This window comes from Chenopodium album, chromosome 17 (assembly GCF_948465745.1).
Source record: "Chenopodium album chromosome 17, dcCheAlbu1.1, whole genome shotgun sequence".
Lineage (NCBI taxonomy): Eukaryota > Viridiplantae > Streptophyta > Magnoliopsida > Caryophyllales > Amaranthaceae > Chenopodium > Chenopodium album.
In genome coordinates, this window is record NC_137850.1 from 6,542,908 (window position 1) to 6,565,586 (window position 22,679).

Below are 22,679 nucleotides of genomic sequence, written 5' to 3' on the forward strand. Positions count from 1 at the left end.
AAAGCTACTGGGAAGATTATGAGGAAAAAGGTGAGGGAAAAAGATGGAAAGGATGGTCGTGCGATGGAAATTGATAAGATTTTTGGGAAAAAGGATAGGGAGCATGAGGTAGGGGAGGAGGGATTGGTGATTAAGAAGGCTATGGTTGGTAATAATACTGATAGATGGCGAGGGGCGGAGGCTGCTAATGAGCAGTCCCGCCGAGGCCAATGAGTGCGTTATGTATTCATTGCATAGGGTTGGGCAATACCTCTGCATTTAATAACCTCCGGAACTTAGTACGGAGGGAGGCCCCGTCTCTTATTTTTCTTATGGAGACGAAGTTGAGTAGTGAAATTACGTTCGAAGCTTGTGGCATATGATGGATTAGCAGTTGATAGTTGTGGTAGAGTGGGTGGGATTGCGTTGTTTTAGTTGAAAGACATTAAGGTGGAGCTGCGTTCTATGTCTGTGCACCACATTGATGTGACGGTGGGGAGTAGGTTGGGATCTAAGAGTTGGAGGTTTACTGGATTTTATGGATGGCCAGAGGTGCATAATCGTCATTTGTCATGGAGTTTGCTTTTTGAGTTGGCTCATTCAGATGATGTGGAGTGGATGTGTGCGGGGGATTTCAATGAGATTCTCTCTGTATCGGAAAAAAGGGGGGTTGAGATAGAGCTATGTGGCAAATGGAGGACTTTAGAGAGGTGGTAGATTTCTGTCAACTCCGTGATGTTCCATTTACAGGCTACACTTTTACTTTTGACAACGGGCAAAGTGGAGAGGATAATGTGCAATGTAGGCTCGATCGTGCCTTAGCTAATCAAAAGTGGATGAATATTTTTCCGCGGAGTAAAGTGTTTAATTTAGACCGTGAGTGGTCGGACCATGCATCGATTAAGATTGTGTTGGATGAGCTTGAGAATGATAGTAAAAGGGCGGAGGAGAAGATTTTTAGGTTCGAGCAATTATGGACGGAGCATGATGGGTGTGAAGAGGTAATTTCGACAGCCTGGCAGCTTGGAGGTGTTTCTGTTGGGCATAAATTGGAGAGGTGTGCGGTTGAATTGAGCAGTTGGAGTGATAAGGAATTTGGGAATCTTTTCCATGAAATTAGAAAAAAGAGGAAAAGGCTTGGGGTGCTGAATAGAGGAGGCCGAAGTGTAGCTCGGGTGAATGAGAGGAGAATGGTGGTTCGTGAAATTAATGATTTGCTCCATCAAGAAGAAATCTATTGGAGGCAGAGGTCGAGGGCCCTTTGGTTGGAGGCAGGGGATCGAAACTCGAGTTATTTTCACAGGAAAACAACTCATAGGCGCAGCAAGAATAGAGTTCCTTTCTTGATGGCTGATGACGGGAGCAAATATACAGATGATGAGCATATTCGTGGGGCTGCTGCCTCTTATTTTCAATCGTTAATTGCTTCTTCGATGCCCGATAATTTTGACGATGCTTTAGCTGGTGTGGAGCGCAGGGTGACGGAAGATATGAATGAGGGGTTGTGCGCTCCTTGTTCGAAGGAGGAGGTTCTAGTTGCTCTCAAACGAATGCATCCCTTGAAGGAGCCTGAACTTGATGGTATGTGTCCCCTTTTTTTTCAGACTTATTGGCACATTGTTGGCCCTGCGATTAATACTTTAGTTATGAGTGTGCTTAATGGTGCTGCTATTCTGGAGAGTATTAATAAAACATTTATTGTGTTGATACTGAAAAAGAACGATCCGGAAAATATGTCAGATTATAAGCCAATTAGTCTTTGCAATGTGGTGTATAAATTGATTACAAAGGTGCTAGCCAATCGATTAAAATTTTTTCTCTCTGATATTACTTCGTTTAATCAGAGTGCTTTCACTCCTGGGAGGTTGATTACAGATAATATCTTGGTGGCGTTTGAATTATTTCATCACATGAAAAATTCAGGGAGTGAAAATGGGTATATGGCACTTAAATTAGACATGGAAGAGGCGTATGATAGGGTGGAGTGGAGTTTTCTAAGAGCGGTGATGGAGAGAATGGGGTTTATGCAGTGTTGGGTGGACCGTGTTATTCATTGTGTGTCAAATGTCTCATTCTCGGTCCTTATAAATGGTGCACCTTCGGGGGAGTTTACTCCGGCTAGGGGTTTACGGCAAGGTGATCCACTATCTCCATATCTCTTTATCTTGTGTACGAAAGCTTTATCTGGTCTTCTGAATAAAGCGGTTCTTGATGGTAGACTCCATGGTATTAAGGTTGCTCAGACGACTCCAGTTGTATCACTTTTTTTTTTTTTTTTTTTTTTCCTGATGATAGCCTTATTTTCTCTAAGGCTAATGAGGATGAGGTGAACACCATTAAAGAAATTTTGCAGATTTATGAGTTGGCTTCGGGACAAATGGTGAATCTTGGAAAAACGACAATGTCGTTTAGCAAAAAGGTGTCGAATCAGAGAAGATTGAAGTTAGCGAGCATTCTTGGTGTTAATGTGGTGGATGTTCATGACAAATATCTGGGTCTGCCGACGGTTATTGGAAGGTCTAAGAGAGTTCTTACTAGAGGTGTTAGAGAGAAGTTGTGGAAGAGACTTCAAGGGTGGAACGGGGGATTTTTATCTAAGGCGAATAGGGAGGTTTTGATAAAGGCGGTAGCCCAATCTATCCCTACCTACGCGATGAGTGTGTTCAAATTTCCCTCTTCCTTTTGTGATGAATTTTGCAATCTTAGTGGCTAAGTTTTGGTGGGGGCAGAAGAAGGGTGAACGGAAAATTCACTGGATTGCGTGGAAGAAGCTTTGTAAGCCTAAAGCGTCGGGAGGGCTGGGATTTTGTGATTTTAAATCATTTAATCTGGCACTTTTGGGGAAGCAGGCATGGAGATTGATACAATATCCCAATAGTCTAGTGGCCCGGATTTTAAAATCAAGATATTATGCTCAGGGCGATTATCTAAGCTCAGAACTTGGTAGCTTACCAAGTTATACCTGGCGCGGAATTTGGGGCACTAAGTGGGTGGTTCAGCGTGGAATGAGGTGGCGTGTAGGTGATGGTCTCAACATTCCGGTGTGGGGGAGTCCTTGGATACCAAATACACAGTCTAGAAAAATCATTTCTCCTAGGGGCAGTATGTCGAAAGATCTTCGTGTGTGTGATTTGATTCACCTTCCAACTGCTTCTTGGAATTTGGGCATGATTAATGAGATTTTTCTACCATTTGAGAGGGAGCGTATTATGAGTATTCCACTTAGTTGTCGCCTTCCGGAGGACTCGATTTGTTGGGACCTTGAGAAAGATGGAGAGTATTCGGTGCGTTCTGCTTATAGGACTATTTTTGGGGAACTTGATGCTAAGAATGTTGCTGCTTCTTCAGGGCGAGGTAATTTCTAGAATAAGCTTTGGCATGCCAATACATTACCAAGGGTGAATCTGTTTGTTTGGAGGGCAGGTAAGGGTGCATTGCCTACGATGGTTGGACTTAGGAAGAGACCGCTAGAGAGGGATGATATCTACTCTCTTTGTGAGGTTGAATAGGAAACCAAGCTGCACTGCTTGAGAGACTGTGTAATTGTGCGTATAATGTGGGATGCTAGTGGATTGGGGGGAGATGTGCAAGGTGTGTTCTGTAATTTTGGGGACATGACTGCAGCTTGCTTGGAGCGCTTACCAACAACTAAACATGGGCTCTTCATGACTGTGTGTTGGGCGATTTGGAATGCACGAAATAAGTGGATTTTCGAGGGAGAGGAGTGTGACCCGAAACGATCAATGGAGTATGTCAAGAAGCTTATGTGCGAGTTGAAGGGTGAAGAAGCTTGCAATGTAGGGGGTGGAAGAAGGGCTAAAGCTAAGGCTTTGTTTTTGGGGGTGGCTGTTGACTCGGGGTTTCGACGGGTTGTGATTGAAAGTGACTGCCTCAGCTTGATTAATGCAATTACATCACAAGAGATGGGGAGAAGTAGTGTTGATTTGATTCTAGATGATGTTCATCATTTTTGTTGTTTCTTTGATCATGTTAGGTGGAGTTTTGTTCGTAGGAAGGGAAATAAATTAGCACACGAAATTGCTCATTACTTGCCAGGGGCAGTGGGTAGTAGTATTTGATTGACGAGTTTTCCGTCAAACTTTGTAACTTTGGCTTTAGCCGATCTCCCAATTAATGAAAGCTAGTTGCTCCGTTGGAGCTTTTCCTCAAAAAAAAAAAAAAAAAAAAAAAAAAAAGCAAAAGAAGTGGGCTGGGCTCCATCGAACTCCCATCCAAGAACCATTCATCTTCACTTTCTAAATCAAAGACCCACTATATTTCTTGAAAGAACAAACCCACTATATTAAAATCAGCAAATCCATCAAACTCACATCAAAGTCCATTCATCTTCAATTATGTATAAGCATTTAATACATTATCTACATTAGTATAGATTTAGTAATTTATTGCAAAAAGATGCATTTACAGATGTAATTAATACTAATACTCCATATTTTGGCCAAAATATTTCACTTTTTTGGTCGAATTTCGGTTAAAGGTGTGTAAAACCCACTTGAAAGGTGTTTTTTTTTTCACAAAATGATTTAAAAGGAGTTTTTTCATAAAAAAAAAGAGAAAAAAAAAACTTAAAAGGTGCTTATTTGCAAAAAAATCCTTATTATCATAAAATGAGATCTTGAGATTAACCTGTTGTAATTTTTTCAAAGTACAATTTGTTGAGGTAGTGTGGAGATAACACGAAGGAAGTAAGTAGGAAAGCAGGGGACACAAACGTGTGGAAATGGACACATCCGTGTTGCAGGGAAAGCATGCAGGCAGTAGCGCATCAGAAGTTGCAGGAGCTCAGGCTAACTTACCTGTGTTGGCTAACACACTCGTAGTCTTTTTTTAGTTTAATTTTTTTTAAAGTTTCTTTAATTTGATCTGGATTTTTTGATTTGATCTAAGCATTATCACTATTGATTTTGTCCAAATTATGCAAAGACAAAATAGCCTCATTTTGTCAAATGATTTTATCATTTTATGTGATCATGCGACGCCTTGCAGGCCAAGTAACAAATTCATATTATTAAGCAAAATCAACTTTTTATAGAGATTAAGTAAAAATTAAAATCCAATCTTTTAAAAATTAATTAATTAATGAATTATTAATGCATTGCAAAAAGTGCATGTACTGTGTAATTGTGTACAATAAACCTTTCTTCCCAAAAAGTGACATCCCTGATTAGTGATAAAGGTTTTAATTACAATGTCTCATCTCCATGCAAGTTTTCTGTGTTCTCTATAATTTTGCATGAATCGTTTTTCGTGTTTAAGGGCCATTAATTAGTACTTTATAGCACTTTTGTCACTCGTTATGCAGCTAAAAAATGACCAATTTATGCAGGTCAAACATCTTTATATTCGTAGTCAGCTAGCATGACAGTCTCTTCCACTAGACCTCTTATGTGATCCTCTAATACAAGGTAGTCTTGAAACACATGAACAAGTTGCCCTTGTGGTTTCGCAAATGTGTACATATTGCCTTTGTATGATTTCGATGACGATGTTATCTCCTCCTCCCCCTCCGTCGGCAATTGCTTCTTCCTTCTCCACTTGCTGATTAGGGCCCTGACCCTTTGCCTGACCCAAAACACCATTCTCTAAAACACTATTGCCTTCTTCCTCTACTTGAATATTAATTGCATCATTTATTGCACCATTCTCGTGCACTCTTGGATTTTCGCTAAGATTAGGCTTCTGTCCATAAGAGTATAATCGATAAAAAGATGCATTAAATAGGACAACATTCGTATAAAAATCAACCCAAAAAAGATAATATGTCAAAATCAATCAATTTTGGCTAACTTTAAATCACAATTCGTTCAGTATCTTCAATCACTTCATTGTAACGTATCAGAATCTTCCTGAAATTATTCACGTTCTCTATGTTGTGCTCCAGTTGATATTCGTAGTTGGCTAACACTAATTCATTAGCAGCTTCATCCACTAGAAATCGTATATGATATTCTAATATAAGAAAATCTTTAAAAACATGACAAGCAACCTTTGACGTTCCTTGTTCCCCTACTTCTAAAACACTATTTACTGCATTATTCTTGTGCACTTTTGGATTTTCGCTTAGATTAGGCTTCTGTCCATAAGAATAAAATCGATCAAAAGATGCATTATATATGACAACTTTCGTATAGAAATCAACCCAAAAAGGATAATATGCCAAAATCAATCAAATTTGACTAACTTTAAACTTAATCTGATTATCTAAAAGATATTATTTGCATATATTTCATCTTAAATAAAATTAAATCATAATTTTATACTCAAATTGAATCAAAATTAAATAAATTATATTATAATTATTTATAAATTAACAAATTACATGAAATTACATATATATTATACTAGTTTTGTGCCCTGAGCGATGCCCGGATTGTCCTAAACTTATTAGCGTGAATGTTAAATACTATATGATCATATAACCCCTTCAGACAACGTAAAAATATTTAGGCATATGACATCATATCGCTTATTTATATTTTAGTTTACTTTTTGTAGTTTTATTTGTAAATAGATATATATAATTATTAATTTTGATATTGATTATTGCGCTTAAATTATTTCTAATGAATTGAAAGTATTTTAACCATAACAAAATTATTTTTGATTAAAACTTATTTTTACTGATTTCCAGTTTTTTTATTAACACATATTATAAATGGATCTCCTTTTAAAGAACAGAATGATGTCCATATTATTAATAAATTTTAGGATAAACTTTGGTTTTTTTTGTAGTTTTGTTTGTAAATAGATACCTATGTTATTGTTGACTAGAAATTATTGTTATTGAACTCAAATTATATTTATTGAACCGAAAGTATTTTTATCATACCAAAATTATTTTTACTAATTAAAACTTAATTTTAACTTATTCTCTATTATTTTTTAAACTAAATTAAATATATTATAATGGGATCTTATTTTAAAGAATATTTTTTAAGCGAATTTTATGATGGAAAATAAAACTGAATTATTGGATATTTATTAAAATTTATGATTAATTTTGTATATATACATATAATATAAAATTAAAGTGATAATAAAACTATATAAAACATTTTATCTTTAAAAAATCAATCCAAGAATATGTGTCACAATAATACTTACATTTTATCTTACTTACATCATATGTGTCACAATAATACTTATTTGTCACCTACGTGGCTCAACACTTGGCGAAAAATTAGAATGCCAAGTGTCGATGTCTCGTGGCCTGGTTGCGAGATCGGCTTTATATATTAGTGATATGATATGATATGATATATTGTGTTATTATATAGATTAACACAAATTTTTATATGTGGTTGGCCCACCGTGTGGCCGCGATTACTTATAAGTAACCCCTGTAAGTAACCCATGACCGACTGAGTAACCCCTATAAGTAACTCCTAAATGACTGAATAACCCCTGAATAAGTAACCCTCATAATAAAGTAAACCCTGATCGATTGAGTAGCCCCTAAATAAGTAACCCCTATAATTAAGTAAACCCTAATCGATTGAGTAACCCTTGATTAAGTAACCCCTACAAGTAATTCCAATCACACGTTGTGGCCAGCCACACAGAAATAATCCGGGCATTACCCGGGGCACAAAACTAGTTTTGTATAAAGTCGATCAATGAAATTATATATCATTATGTAGCAAACCTTTTTTATTTTCTTTTTTTTTTCTGGTACGGTCAAATTGAAATTATTTATTTTTAATGAAAAATAATGATAACAAAAAAAAAACAATGTTTTTGGCGGGAATTTTTTTGTGTGGTGTTGACATGTATAATCTACGAATTTTTCTAAGGGATTACTTTAGAATAATACTATTTTTGTGTCCTGTGCGATGCTCGGATTATTTATTGAATTTTAAGATAAATTTTTAATCTATATGTCAAATTTTAAAATATATCATTAATACAAAATTAGTTAGGTTTTGATGTGCTTTTGTGACGATTTGGTATCTACTAGGCATGTAATGACTAATAATAATGTTGGTGGAAATGTTCGATTTAATACATTAAAAAAAATAAAATAAATTAGCAAAAAATAAATTAAATAAAATAAATGTTCAAAACCCGTTGGGGTGACTCGAACTCAAAACTTTGGGCAAGGGTTGAACATTTCTTAACTCTTAACCTAAAGTGACCTAATCCGAGATGACTCATGACTAAACCCTAATTGACAGGTCTATATAGTAATAAAATTCTATTAGATTGTGAATATATTATTTTAACCGATTAGTATATATTATAAATGGATGTTTTACGCTTTGAACTACTTCCTTTGTTCCAAAAAATATTATGATATAAAAAATAAATTTATATGATAATTTTTAAGAATTATAATCTAACAGAGCCTTTTTGGTGCAGCAGGCCACACCAAAAATAACGGATCCATACGCGCACATAACGGGGTTACTATTCACGCGCATAACGGGTTACTGGTATTTTTTTTTTCAGGGGTTACTTGTATGGATTACTTATTCAGGGGTTACTTGCATTTTTCAAGGTTTACTTGTATTTTTTTTTCAGGGGTTACTTATATGGATTACTTATTCAGGGGTTATTTGTATGGGTTAATTCAAGGGTTATTTGTATGAGTTAATTATTCAAGGGTTATTTGTATGAGTTACTTATTCAAGGGTTACTTGTATGAGTTGCTTATTCAGGGGTTACTTATATGAGTTACTTCAGGGGTTACTTGTATGAGTTACTTGAGTTACTTTTTCAAGGGTTACTTGTATGAGTTACTTGAGTTACTTTTTCAAGGGTTACTTGTATGAGTTACTTGAGTTACTTTTTCAAGGGTTACTTGTATGAGTTACTTATTCAAGGGTTACTTGTAGGGCCCATACCAAACTAGTAACACCCTACAAGTAACCCCTGACCAAAACCAGTAACACCCTACAAGTAATCACTGACCAAACCAGTCGCACCCTTCAAATATTCTACAATCTACTCATATTACTATTGTTGTTTCTATTGCTGAATTTTTGACGAAGAATGTTTGATCTAAGATTCCATGAAGAAAACGAGCTCACATTTCTCCGGTTCTCATCGATTTCACTACTTCAAATGTTGTTGATGATCTTAAGGTTAATTAATCGTAATTTTTCACAGCAATTTGACACCCAATTTCTACAATTTCAGGCTTTAATTGCAGCAATAATTTGGCAAAGAGGAGAGAGAAAATGGGTGGAGTAGAGATATGGTTATTGGTGATGTGTGGTCTGGCTTGGAGGAAAAGCTAAGAAAAGAGGAGAGAGAAAATGGATGGAGTAGAGATATATTGTTGGTGATGTGTGGTTTGGCTTGGAGAAGAAGCTAAGAAAAAAGGAGAGAGAAGACTTGTGGTATTATAAAAAAAATAATAATAATAGAAATTATGACTGGCCACACCGTGTGGCCAGCCACATACAAAAATTTGTAATAGTCTAATATTTTTTTTTAAATAAAATTATAATTCAATTTATACATATGAAATATTGGTATTGTATCAAAAATAAAACTCTAACCTAACAATTTTATCCTAAAATTCTATCTAAATAGAATTCTAAACTAACTTTTTTTTTTTTTTTTTTTTTTTTTTTTTTTTATCTTATGAAGTCTATTTAAATATATCCAACGTGACGCGACATTTGGCGAAAAGTTGGAACGCCAAGTGTCGCTGTCTCGTGATCTGGCTAAAAGTTTAGCTTTATATATTAGTTATATGATATATACATTATACTCCGTATTCAAGTTGACTTTATAAACAAACTTTTTTTTTTTTTTTTTCATTATATGACTTTTTCTCATAAACAAGTTGACACTTAAAAATCTCAAAATAATGCATACATAAACATAGAATTCGCTATTAAAAAATATACATCTATAAATATAACTAAAGTAACAACCACTGACATCATCCCCTATTTAAATTGTACAGATATCAAGTTGTGGTAAAAAAAATTTCCCGCCTAAATCTATTGCTGAGATCATATTCTTATTTTTATTTTTACTTATTTTTTGAAACCTTCTTATTTTTTTACCTTAAATTATTAAATTATATATACGGAGTATACTTTTTTTGAAGACAATTATTATAATATGTTATTTCTATTTTTTAATTATTATGGATTTATAGAAAACTATCTGGATTCCAAATATAATTACTCTCGATTTAAGAGTACTCCGTATTGCATAATTTGGTTAAATTTTTACTATCTTTAAAATTATTTAGATCTAAATACCATTGCAATTAATGGTTATGTTTCTATATTTTTTTTCTCGTATGAGGTACATATATAAAATATATTTATTTCAAAGAAATTTATTATGTCATGCATCGCACGGGGCTAATTTAGTTTATAACTATAGATCACCGTGCATGGCACGGAATCTAACCTAGTTTACTTGTATAAATAAGAGGTTCACGTCTAGCGTATTATGTGTTTGGAAAAATAATACTTTGTATAAATTATTATTCATTTTATACTCGTTAAGTTAAAAAGCTATAATTGATTAATTAAAATTAAGGTTTTTTTCTTTTTTTTTTCTTTTTTCTTTTTTATTTTTTTGACAAAATTTAAAATTAAGATAGCTAATGAGAGTTTTAACGAAATTTTGTAAAAATAGAAATAAATTGCAAACAAACATGGGACCGAGGGATTACTTATAATCATAGTGTTGCTCTTCTCAAAATGGATGGAAATAGAGTTTACAAATATGATAATGAGTGCTGATTAAGATGCATGTACAACATTTGAAATTTTTAGCAATAGAATTAGATGCATATCTGTACACATAATATCACATATATACACAAATCCTATGATAACATTGATAAGACATGATATCTAAAATTAATAGTGTGCGCATGTTTCTTACATAAACACTATTACCATTGTTGTCAATCTAGGTAGTCTTTCCATACGTTTGGGAGTTGGAACAACAAAACAGAAACTGATAAATATAATTCAATCTTTCAGTCAGCTTGTTGGGTGCTGCTGGTTCCTTACTTCCTTCTGTATGTGTCCTTGTCGAAACAGACTAACCACCAGTAAACCACATCTTTTTTCGCCCTTCCCATGAAACTTTCTTATTGCATAAAATCAATCATGATGTAACTTCTAGGATTAAACAGGAACACTTTTCATGGGCAGGGGAAATGTATATATCATGAGGAATCGACTGCATTATTTCCTTTGAAGGAGTATCATGAAATTGAACGCAACAATTCTGCTTATTATACCAGTAGCAATGAGGAAACATAGGGCGAGTCCCCAATTATTAACATCATAACCTTTTTCGTAAAGAGCACCACAACGTGTTACCAGCCAAACTCCCGAATACCTGAAACTCAAAGAAGTATGCAAGTTACATTAAGAGATTTCCAAAATCATCACAAAATTCCGATCAGATACAATTATGCTGAAGATATAATGGCAGGCTAAAAAGTTTGTCATATAAGGACACTTCTTTATGGAAATCGTGATGGAAGAATAGAGGGTACAGTAGATGGTATCGTGTATGAGATTGCAAATAGATCAAGCTCTTCTTTTATCTCAAAAGTGCATGCCATCAACATCAAGTCTCTTTTATTTTGACAGCAAGTATACAAATGAATATGAATGGAAAATTAAAAAAAAACTGCTTCAGCATTTTTGAAGCAAAAGTCAGTATGAATAGGTTTCTCTATGATTCTATATTTCTATGGCTATGACTACTTTTCTCAGCCTTTTGAGAATAGCTAAGATCAAGTATGGTGCAAATATAGACCTCTTATCAAAAGAACTTATGGTTGGATGTTGCTTATGTTCTAAAAAAAAGTTGAGTTTTATAAAAAAAAAAAGTTACAACTTACGAGAGTATTACTCCTTTCTTATAAAATAAAAGTCTCATGTCTTTTGCAGGCATTTTAAGGAATATATATTAGAAAATAAATTAAAATTAACAATGTAGTTTGGTTGATTAAAAGGTAAAAAGTGAGGTTAGTTGCTTAAGAAGAATATATAAATTCATATGGTTTATTAAAAGTGAATAACATTTAAAAAAAAAAGAAAAAAAGAGAATTTGGATTGGAACTAATATTTAGAAACAGGTTTTTTGGGTGAAATGAGATTTTTTTTTTTATTTTTTTATTTTTAAAGAGACATGGATTTATCAAGCACACCCTTACTCTAATTGTCTACGTCCCAACTGTGTCGTCCTCTAGAAAAAATTTGAGTCACTTGACATTAGGAGGCATAATTTTCAAGACTAAAATTTGAAAACACAAGCCTAAATAGAAATATTAAGAGAAATTTAGAGGGGTGTATAGAAATAGCATCTCGAACCTTTGCGCATTTGCAATTACAAATGCCTCCAGGGCCCACTTTGTATAGCACAAAGTTTGTAGCTTCTTAAGAAACCCACTTCCATTTTCTTGACTTGCAATCAGAGTCAAGACAATCGGCAGCAGGACTGACCACTGCAACAGAAGAGAACCACCATAATTGCACAGAATGATCTTTAAAAACCACCAAATTTAAATTTGTAATCTACAAATCCACAGATAAACATGTAAATGGTTTCAAGGAAATGTAAATTAACAATTAAAAAAAAAGTGTTCAGAAGTCCCACATTCAATTAAAAATTGTAGCACTTAGGAAAGTAAGAAAAGACATACCAGTTGAGCTTGACCAGGTGCAAAGAAGATAGCAAGTACGTATGCTATTCCAGTTACACAATACACGAGACAAAGCAAAACAACATAATTTTCAAGAACGGAGGAACAAGGGTTGTTGAAGAAGTAAAACATTGATAAATAAACCAAAGGCTTGACAATCGTATTGAAATGGTCGATAGTGTCCTTAGCAAGAAAGAAAGCCAGGCTGCTCATGCCAGAAGCGCTCTCCCTCCAATAATGCAACTTATCTAGAGAAAATGATCTCAGGGCTGCAATTTTACATAGTAGAGCTGAAAACAGCAGTTCAAAGTGATTAGATTCTATATGACGGAAGGAAACCAATCTTATTAAAAGCAAAAATCATAACATCTAATGGAAAACTTCAAAGCAACAGAAGCAAAAAGACACAACAGGATAGAATAAGAGGGCTATGTAGTCATAAGCTTGAGATAAAGAACAGCTAAGAATTTACCACATCACACCAAAATGTCAGGGATGCATCACTTAAAGTGAGCTTTGAGATAACACATCTTTTCCCATTAAATTTTATTTTATACATGTTAATTTTAAAATCATTTACCACATAAATTTGTAATGGTACAAGTAAGGCCAGTTAAAAAGCTCGGATAGATCAAGACAAGTCATAAGAATATAAAATGTTAAAAAGAACAGTGAAAAAAGCAGCTGAAGATAAGTCCATAACCTCGGATTCATTTTTCACAGTGCAACCAGTTAAAAGCCTAGTTAAAAGAAACGATTGAAAAAAGCCATTGAATTAGTCTACCAAATGACAATCAGATAGACTTTTTGACTTCTTTGTGTCCACAGATTTGGATCACATTCCACAAAAAAATAATCAAATCAAAATTTTTCTACCCCTACATTTGTCAAATAAAAGAGTCTGGGATCGGTGAACTTACACACAGCGATAACAGTGTATGTGTAACCAACCACGCCAAATGTCACATCACTCACTTTTGCAAGGGTACCCAAGCAAGCTCCAGCTAGAAGCAGAATAAGGTAGTCCACAGCTTGGATCCTAGCTTCTCTTAACCGCTGCTTGCCAGCTCTGAAAATTACAATAAATTACACTTCGTATGAAGCTATGAGCTAAATCACTTTACCTTAGCACTGCACAAGATTCTAGCACTTAATGGCCATTAGCTAATCATATTCCAGGGCATGGAAACCCAAATTGGTTTGTATGTCTATTAATAAAATCTTAAATGCAAAATACATACACAATGCCACTGATTACTGTCAGTTATTGTTTTGTTAGCTTAAAAAGTTAAATTTTAATCATATACTGAAAAAATGTCCAAAATAACATCATTTAAGAAGTCCTTGATAACCCATGATTACAGAGTTGATCAAGCCTTTGAAACTGGACTCTTTCTTCCCTATAAATTCAACCAATGTCCACGTGAACAAAATACTTTGATTTTATTAATATATTTTTTCTTGTACTTTGGTATTACCAAATTTTTTTTGTTCCTGAAGATAGAAAAGCTGTGTACCTACTAATTATACATTTATACTCCAATTTCTGCAATAATACGTATAGAATAGGAAGCAGGAAATAACAGCAAAGGGATGGACCTTTACACTAGAGACTAGACCTATACAGGAAAAACAGTGAAGTGGATGGTTACTTACCGTCCAAGGAAGTATCTATATTGCTGGAAAATACCAGGAGTTTTTCTATTTGATTGGTCATTCAATTTTAGAAAATTATGCAGCATGTAGTCTTTTTTTAACTGAACATTACACTTCATGTCCTGCCAAAGGTCTCTAGCAAAAGACTTTCTTTCAGCAGCAGGCTTTTCATTGTCACCAGAACTTTCCCCTTGTGAAGATCCGGGAAGACCAACCTCACTCAGCAAATCAAGGGGAACAGGATATCCATTATGAAGCATCCACCTAATAGGAAGTTCTCTATAATTTACATCTGAGTTTGGCTTCACAACTCCTTCTAAGATGTCAATATAATGGTCTGGAGGATTGACACGTTCAGGGACAGTGATTCCAATGCTGGAAAAGTACTCTTCTACCTTCTTTGCTGGTCCAAGATAAGCAACAAGACCACCTTTTGCCAGAAGTATCAACACATCAAACATCTTGAACAAAGCGTAGCTGCCAACAAAAAAAAAAAAGAAAAAAAGTGATGCTATAAATAATGAAGAAAAACAGAATTTGCAATGCTACTTACCCAATATGGTAACATAAAATTAAAATATAAAAAACCTGAAAATATCAACTTATAATACAGTCTTTGTAAATGTGATAAGTGTCACAAATCTTTTAATTACCTTGGTTGGTGAACCACCATACAGATATTTACACCTTCGAGTGCTTCACGACGGAGCGCTCTTAGCAGCATCAGCGATGAGGAACTGTCCAATCCAGATGTAGGTTCATCCAAGATCAACAGTGAAGGCTCCATAACCATCTCCAGCCCTACATTAACCCTTTTCCTCTGCCCTCCTGAGATTCCCCGTTTCTCAACAGTGCCAACAAGGCAATCCCGTACAGTCTGCAACCCCAATGACTCAATTACCCTCTCCAAAACTAAGACCTTTTCCGCTTTTGACAGATCTTCCGATAGCCTACATAAAATTAATACAAGAAATTTTCATAAACACCCGTTTTGGGTTATAAAATCTACACAGATTTTAAAATAGCAACAGTTATACAAAAAATGAGCATATCCTCTGTATGATTCCTAGAATTCAAATTTCCACTTTTCATGAAAATTGAAGGTCAAGTTTTTAACTTGTTTTAACTCAAGAAAAATGGAATAGAATGAGCAATTAACTCTATATTTTTTTTTTTACTGCTTCCTGTCCCTAAATAAAATCCCTATTTCACCTGAGCACATAGATTAAAGATATGAGTGGTAGTGGGGTATACTGTTGATTAAAGTTAAGTACAAAAGGAAGACAGAAGAAATAATTTTCATCTTTAGGGGAAGTAAGAGAAAAAATGGAGGGGTTTCAGAGGTTTACTTGATTATAAGAGAATAAAATAAGAAGCTAGAGGATGATGAACCCCGCCTAAATGAGAGGTGGAGCTTTTATTAGAGACGTGAGTCTGGAAGAAATGGGGCTTTTATGACAAAGGGACAAGGAGTATTAATTATCTGAAATTCGATATTCTAACATAAAACACTGTAAAACTCAAATCCAAAAACAGAAACAAGAATTCCTACCTAGCATGACATAAATGTTATTTACATTGCCAAAGTTGCTGTTAATATTGACTTAGCATTGAAGAAAAACGAAAATTAAAATAGAAAATATTTTGGTATCTTAAATAAAAGTCACTCAAGATGATAATATATGATTCTTACCTACATCTTGCACTGAACCATAAATTCTCTTCAACTGTTAAATTTCCATGCACTATATCATCTTGAGGAACAAATCCAATAATTCGTTTGTATGAGTGGGTCAAATCAGCTTTTCCATTAATAAGAATCATGCCAGTCCTTTTGCAGCCAGTAGCCTTCCCAGCCAAAGCAGAAAGAAATGTTGTTTTCCCAGCTCCTGATGGTCCCATGACAGCTGACACTTTTCCGGGAGAGATTTTCCCTGTTACACATCGCAACAGAAGCTTCTTTTTCCCCTTTAAGGTAAGGGTTAAATCTTTGAAATCCACCTCAAGCGTGGGTCTCTTCATAATTTCTATATTATTGGCAGCTGAAAGTATTCCCGAGAAAGTGAGGTTATTATTCTGCTCCTGCAGAGCCTTTTCCTTCTCAATTTGACCATATGCATATTTAAAGATCTGGCTATGAGTATGAAATTGATTAGCCTTCACATTCTTCAGATTCTTATCTCCAATCTCAAAGTTGAAACCTTTATGGCCATCACGATCCTCCTCAGATTCAGTCATTATATTTGCAAGGTCACTGCACTCATGTTTTTTCCCTTTTCCAGCTTTTGACAATTCTTGAGATGAATTTGGTGTGTTTAAAGTAGTAGGCAAAGATGCATCTGTTTCAGGATTAGTTTGAGGAAGAGCTCTAGGCTGGTTTTCCAGCTTTGCAGATTTTTTCCTGGAAAATGTATGCGACAATTGTCTCTGTAGTCCAACTGCATGTTTTTTAGCAGCATCTTTAGCAGATTTCCATCGATCTCGTGCTTGAGCTGTTTCTCGTGCACTTTTTGCAGCAGCTTCCCTAGATTTTGCTAGTCTTCTATCTCGAGTAGCAAGAACTTGATCAGAGCAATTATAAATAAGCAGAAGTAAAGAGGTTAATCCAACCTATAAGCACATACAGACTATGTATCAGGGAGGTGAATAAAAGATTACCTAGAAGATAAATCTCTTAACTATGTTATGTTAGAAGCATAAAACTATTCATATCTAGAAGCGTACATAAAATATGTGGAAGACAAAATCTGCTCTGGAAAGAAGAAATCAACACAACAAAAATTACCATTAAATTTAATACATAAAAAATCAAGTGAAGTTCAGTGAATCTCATTAACAAGAAACTTAAGTGTATCTTATGCAACAGTCTTTGGCTCTGAAGGAAAGAGCCAAATCAGATTGCCAGCAAAGACTTCAGTTCAACTTTGCATGTCAAAAACAAAATCATTCGAAAAAATCACAAGGGAAAACAAAATGCTCCCAAGCATATCATCATTATCTGCGACATCAACAATAAGCATGAAAGCTAGTTCCCCCATGACTACATGCCATATAAAGAAGAAAAAAAATCTTTCTCAGGATCCCTCAAATTCATCATTGTTTCTAGCGAAGCAAAGAAGAAAATAAGGCTCTTCCCAAAACAAACTATCAACTAGCTCATGAACTTTGTAATAAACAGGTGTTGGTTAGATCTGTAAAATGAGTAAACTTACAAAAAGCAAGACCCCATAAACAGTAATATTTTGGTTTGAGCTTCCTGCATCACATTTAGTCATAAGCAAACATCCTGCATACGTTAAAAGGAACTTTATTACCATTAATAAGAAATAAAAAGATATATTATTACTACTAACAGAGGTAATTCAGAAATTCATCTAAGTGAACTTTTTTTTGGTCAAAATACAAGACGTGACAATGAAAACTACTAATTTGGGGAATATTTTAATTTTCTTTAATGTGGAGAAAGACCTCTCACAAGACTACTAGCCAAAGTCGCAACCAATGTAACAAAAAGGGAATCTTTTCATTTACAATACTTCATAATTACTAAAATGGTGCACATGCACCCAGACCGCAAGGTTAGATGCACTGACCATCACCCAACTTTTAAGTGGAATATCACAGTGAGTCAGATAAATTTGTTCATTAAGCACAGCAAATCATCTATAATTATGAGTATCTACAACTAACACAACTAAATGGAATTATTGCATCCCACATCCCAACAAATCAAGACAGAGTATCATCACACACTAGACTCATACAAAAAGCCACTCAAAGCAATATTTGCTTCCATAAAGATGTAACTCTAAAGTCCATTAAGAACCTTCCCACCCTCCTCCCACCCACCTTTCAATACAAACTTCTAACATAGGAGACCTCAACAAATATAGTCTCTGATCCCTTAACCAACTAATGTCTCTCAAAAATGCTGATTTCTCGATATAATGTCCATCAATCTTATAAATAATCTTAAAGAAGAATTTACAAGCTTTATCTCCCTCCACAACCCATTTAATTTTCACATTTGCTCTATACAGAAATACTCTTTTTCTCTTAAGACGATTCCGCTATCTAAATTATCACCCTTAGCTCATGAGACCAAGGACAATTTCTCTAAAATTAACATTTGAAAGATGTATTAGTGTTTCTTTGTGCTACTTAAGTCATTTATGGCACTTAATAGAATCTGCAAACAATTTGAGCCACCCAATAATCTATTCTCATTAATTGAATATGATGTATGGTACGGGAATTTCCAAGGCCCAAGGAATTAGAAGGTGGTTTACACAGCTAAACATAGCAAATGAGATTATAATACATGCCTGTGTATATTAATACTTGGTATACATAAAAAATCAAAAACCTCGAACTACTTTGGTCAGCTGAAGCCACAAACAGCACAAACAGTAAATTCTGAATAAGACTTTCAATCAATGATTTCTACAGAGCACCTCATAGCAAAACAAAAAAATAAGACACTGAAATTCTTAGCAATATCCCGATGATGCAAATTAAACAACAGCCTAACTGGTACGTAAATTATCATCCTCCATGTATGGTATGGGAATTTCCAAGGCCTAAGGAATTAGAAGGTGGTTTACACAGCTAAACATAGAAAACGAGATTATAATAACATGCCTGTGTATATTAATACTTGGTATAAATAAAGTCATAAAAAATCAAAAACCTCGAACTACTTTGGTCAGCTGAAGCCACAAATAGCACAAATAGTAAATTCTGAATAAGACTTTCAATCAATGATTTCTACAGAGCACCTCATAGCAAAACGAAAAATAAGACACTGAAATTCTTAGCAATATCCCGATGACGCAGATTGAACAACAGCCTAACTGGTACGTTAACTATCATCCTCCATGCGCTAACCAATAACTGGAAATTTAAGAATATTATATTATAAATTAAAAATAAAATATGTGTAATAAATAAATGCTACTTCAGTTTCTCATTCAACGAATAAAACAAGGAACAGAGCTTACGTAATTGAGATGTAGAGCCTGATCGGCAGTAATGCCTGCCATAAGATGATCAAACAGAAAGATCAGCATCCCACAACCTAAAGAAATCAGAAATCAAATGATGAAGTCAATCTATGTGAGAAATGCTACAGGTGCTAAGCCTAGGAGCTAGGCACACAAGTGAAAATCCTATTGCCCCAAAATTTTCGAAGAAATAGAGTAATAATCAATACCCACGACTGCATGGTACTTTCTCAGCAGTAGTTGGACAGTATGATCCTGCTGGACAGAAAACCTCTCCACTACTGCTTATATCAGCCCAGATATCAGCTCCACCACAAGTGTGATTAGGTTGCCCCTGGGGAAGTTGGTAATGATACCTACAATTGGTTTCCATGAAGATGTCAGCATCCATTACATAAAGGCAAAAAAGGTTCTGATAACAATTTAGGCTTTGATCTGAACTCACGGGTCACAAGCACCTGTAGTCTTGTTGAACGATCCTATTGGACAATACGAACCGAGTGGACAAGCTTCAAGTACAAAATCACAGGTAAGGATGCAAGCAAAAAAAATTTGAGGAGCCTCCTTCATGGAAGCAGATGAAAAGAAATGGGAACAGTAAAATCACACAACTTAATATCACTAAATTCTTATGCTAAAATAATCTGTGAATTCTAAACATGGAGATTAGACACTTCGAATGAAATACACACACTCCTATAGAGTAGGTTTCGGTAGAATTTAATACGGAGTATAAGAATCGTGAGAACCACATAAGATACACGTTACAAAATTATAAGGTACAAATCCAAAATTAAAAAATTTAATCCATGAAAAAAAAAAGAAGAAAAAAGTCAAAAACAAAATTAACTTCAAATTTGTTAGTTTTGAAGGTATGTTTCTAGCACCTTAATGTACCTAAACTTCTCACACTTCTCACATTAAGCAAGCTTCTCACCGGATCCAGCTATACCACAAGGAGTAGCTTATTGGTAAATGGAAGAAATCCAGCTAGTTGATATAGGTGTAAAGATGGAAGACATGTGGCGAGCCTATTGGCTGAGATAGAACTACATGTTTGTAGAAACTTATCATAAGTTTAATGTAGGGCTATTCATCAGTTGGACAAGACCATATTGAAGATCTGAAATTAATAATTCAAGACTTGGAGACTGGACCCAGTCAAAAACCCAGACCAAATCAGTTTTAGAATTTTTTTTTTTCTATGTTTTTATTTATAAAAAATAGGGAAAAAGAAAATTAATTGTTTATTATGTTTAATGCCTTTTTTGAATGCCAAATATAGAATAGCTTATGATATACTTCTTTTCCACATTAAAGCTAAAAATTTGACATTCTAGAGGTTTATATGCATAATTCAAAACAAAATTCTGGTCATTCCAAGGTCAAATTTTAAAGGGTTTTGGACAGGACCAAAGAGCCGATAGTCAAATTTCTCGACTCGGAGTCGAGTCCGGTCCAATCCAATCCATTTTTCTGTCCGTAGACCAGATCGGTTTGAACACCCCTAGTTTAGTGCATTAGCAATATAGACAAGAAATGGGAAACGTAGTTGAGATAACTAAATAGAAGATAAATATTGTAACTTGACACAAGCAATAAACAAAAGGCAAAACTGGTATAGCATACATTCCAAAATAAATAAAGGAGTATAGAAACTCACGTAACATGCAAGTTAATCCATGAGGGCAGAAGAACCCTTCACAACAAGGCTGGCAATTATCTGTTCTATCTGGAATATCCTTTGAATTTCTAAAATTGACTCTCTGTTCATTACCAGCACTACAGGCCCATCCTGGCTGACACCCAGAAAGCCATGTGGTCAAGTTACAGTTGCGGTTTAACTTCATGGGAAGAATGCCCGTGGAGCCACTTTCACGGAAACTGGAGAAATAATACTTTATTTCTGCTGCTGTGCACAAGCGCTGAACCAAGTCCCCTATCATTTGACCAGTTTCAGCATTAGCAATTTGTAAATTATTACATGGTCAAATTTGAACAAAGACATAGCCATATCGGATCCTCCTACTTGAGTCCTGCTAACATGGTGTTTGTGTAAAATCTTTAGGAATAATAAAAAAAAAAAAATGAAGAGAAATTTACCGAACTACAGCCGTGGTTCTTTTAAAAAATCATCAGCCATCTAGAAAAATAAATTTAAAAGAAAAATGCCCGCACAATTTTTGCAGGTTATGCATATTTTCAAGAAAGCTACTAAGTAAGAATAATTAAGTTTGACTCTATGACAGAAAACCACTTTCTGCAAATCTCTTCCCTCTATTCAAGAACAAACATCAATTTCAACGAATCAATAGCTGGCTCATTGGGATAATTTAAATGACCTATATATACCCCAACCCACCCAAAAGCAGACGTTAAATATGCTTGTTGTTTCAGCTGGTGACATAAACAACTATATGTTGTCTAGAATGGATTATATACACTGATTATTAGTTGGTACCTATGAAATGAAATATTTATAGTGCGATGAACTATCGATTTAAAATCCCACACCAATGAAAGTAATACAAACAAATTATCTTTTTACCACAAACCTTCCAACACACCAATAAACTCTTAGGGTTCTCAATAATCAACATAGAGAATATATGCTGAAATAGTGTGGTAATGAACTTTCCATCCACTTTCACTAACCCACAAAATCAGTAAGCTAGATGACTTTAACCACCAGGGATGGAGGGAAGAAGCTCCAATCATGCAAAAATTCTTTAAAATTTCAAACATAAATAATACCATATACAAAAAAACTCTCTAGATGAGAAATTGCCTACAAAATATAAACGAGCCTTAATTACTTAGAAAGTTTGACAACCCGAGGCCCTTCCCTAGTTACTCAAATGTGACCAAGAGCCGGGATCCCCTTAAATGTGTAAATATTCAAGAACTTATATTAGTAAGTTATCATGCTTAGGCACTCAGTCTTCAACCAAGCACCCACGTTCTCACAAAAATCTCATATATTTCTGATACTCCTCCATAATGATACAATGTAGCCATAAGAATCATTACCGAGAATAGAATTTTCAAAGTTAATCTTTGAAATGAAGACTTGTGATAGAACTGCAACAAAGAACTATATGAAACTTCAATACTTCATAGGTAGCGCACTTCAAGAACTGTAATTGACTTCTCAACAATATTTAAACTACCACATCACATTCAACAGCCTATTGTTACTGGACTACTTCATGTATTAGTATCCCATGAAAGTGAATTAATCAAACAATGTACCTTTGGTTTTGATAATGCAATTGGACAAAAAACTCAAATTCCTCGAGAAATCGAATGCGGAATTCCATTCAGCCTCCCTAAAACCAAATTAAACTTACATTAGTAAAAAAAAAAAATCACAACACATGAAT

General features: G+C 34.6%; 2 protein-coding genes across 3 annotated transcripts in view; one reads left to right on the forward strand and one right to left on the reverse strand.

The window, feature by feature from the left end:
- The first annotated feature begins 444 nt into the window (after positions 1 to 444).
- On the forward strand, positions 445 to 3,488 carry LOC145588592 (uncharacterized). Its single transcript, XM_081645221.1, has 5 exons — positions 445 to 667; positions 730 to 2,234; positions 2,333 to 2,590; positions 2,709 to 3,333; positions 3,403 to 3,488. The coding sequence occupies exons 1-5, from the start codon at positions 445 to 447 to the stop codon at positions 3,486 to 3,488; spliced, it is 2,697 nt and encodes an 898-aa protein (XP_081501347.1).
- Positions 3,489 to 10,648: 7,160 nt separating this feature from the next.
- The window catches only part of LOC145589451 (ABC transporter G family member 28-like), a 57,381-nt gene continuing 45,350 nt past the window's right edge, over positions 10,649 to 22,679 (reverse strand). For both annotated transcript variants that reach the window (XM_081646025.1, XM_081646024.1), the window contains 13 exons: positions 22,549 to 22,625; positions 20,960 to 21,235; positions 19,742 to 19,805; positions 19,506 to 19,652; positions 19,294 to 19,328; positions 17,506 to 17,579; positions 15,987 to 16,903; positions 14,947 to 15,243; positions 14,294 to 14,770; positions 13,558 to 13,706; positions 12,638 to 12,927; positions 12,306 to 12,439; positions 10,649 to 11,322 (listed from right to left, as the gene is read on the reverse strand). In XM_081646025.1, coding sequence (XP_081502151.1) covers positions 11,166 to 11,322; positions 12,306 to 12,439; positions 12,638 to 12,927; positions 13,558 to 13,706; positions 14,294 to 14,770; positions 14,947 to 15,243; positions 15,987 to 16,903; positions 17,506 to 17,579; positions 19,294 to 19,328; positions 19,506 to 19,652; positions 19,742 to 19,805; positions 20,960 to 21,235; positions 22,549 to 22,625 — 3,094 coding nt within the window. In that variant the 3' untranslated portion in view covers positions 10,649 to 11,165. The remainder of the gene's footprint in view (positions 11,323 to 12,305; positions 12,440 to 12,637; positions 12,928 to 13,557; positions 13,707 to 14,293; positions 14,771 to 14,946; positions 15,244 to 15,986; positions 16,904 to 17,505; positions 17,580 to 19,293; positions 19,329 to 19,505; positions 19,653 to 19,741; positions 19,806 to 20,959; positions 21,236 to 22,548; positions 22,626 to 22,679) is intronic.

Excerpts from the sequence above, each read along its gene's own strand:
- LOC145588592 (XM_081645221.1), top strand. The coding sequence starts at position 445 with ATGTCTGTGCACCACATTGATGTGACGGTGGGGAGTAGGTTGGGATCT. Across the intron at positions 668-729 it reads GGTTGAGATAGAGCTATGTG|GCTACACTTTTACTTTTGAC; the intron begins GCAAATGGAGGA and ends TTCCATTTACAG. Across the intron at positions 3,334-3,402 it reads TGCTGCTTCTTCAGGGCGAG|GTAAGGGTGCATTGCCTACG; the intron begins GTAATTTCTAGA and ends TTTGGAGGGCAG.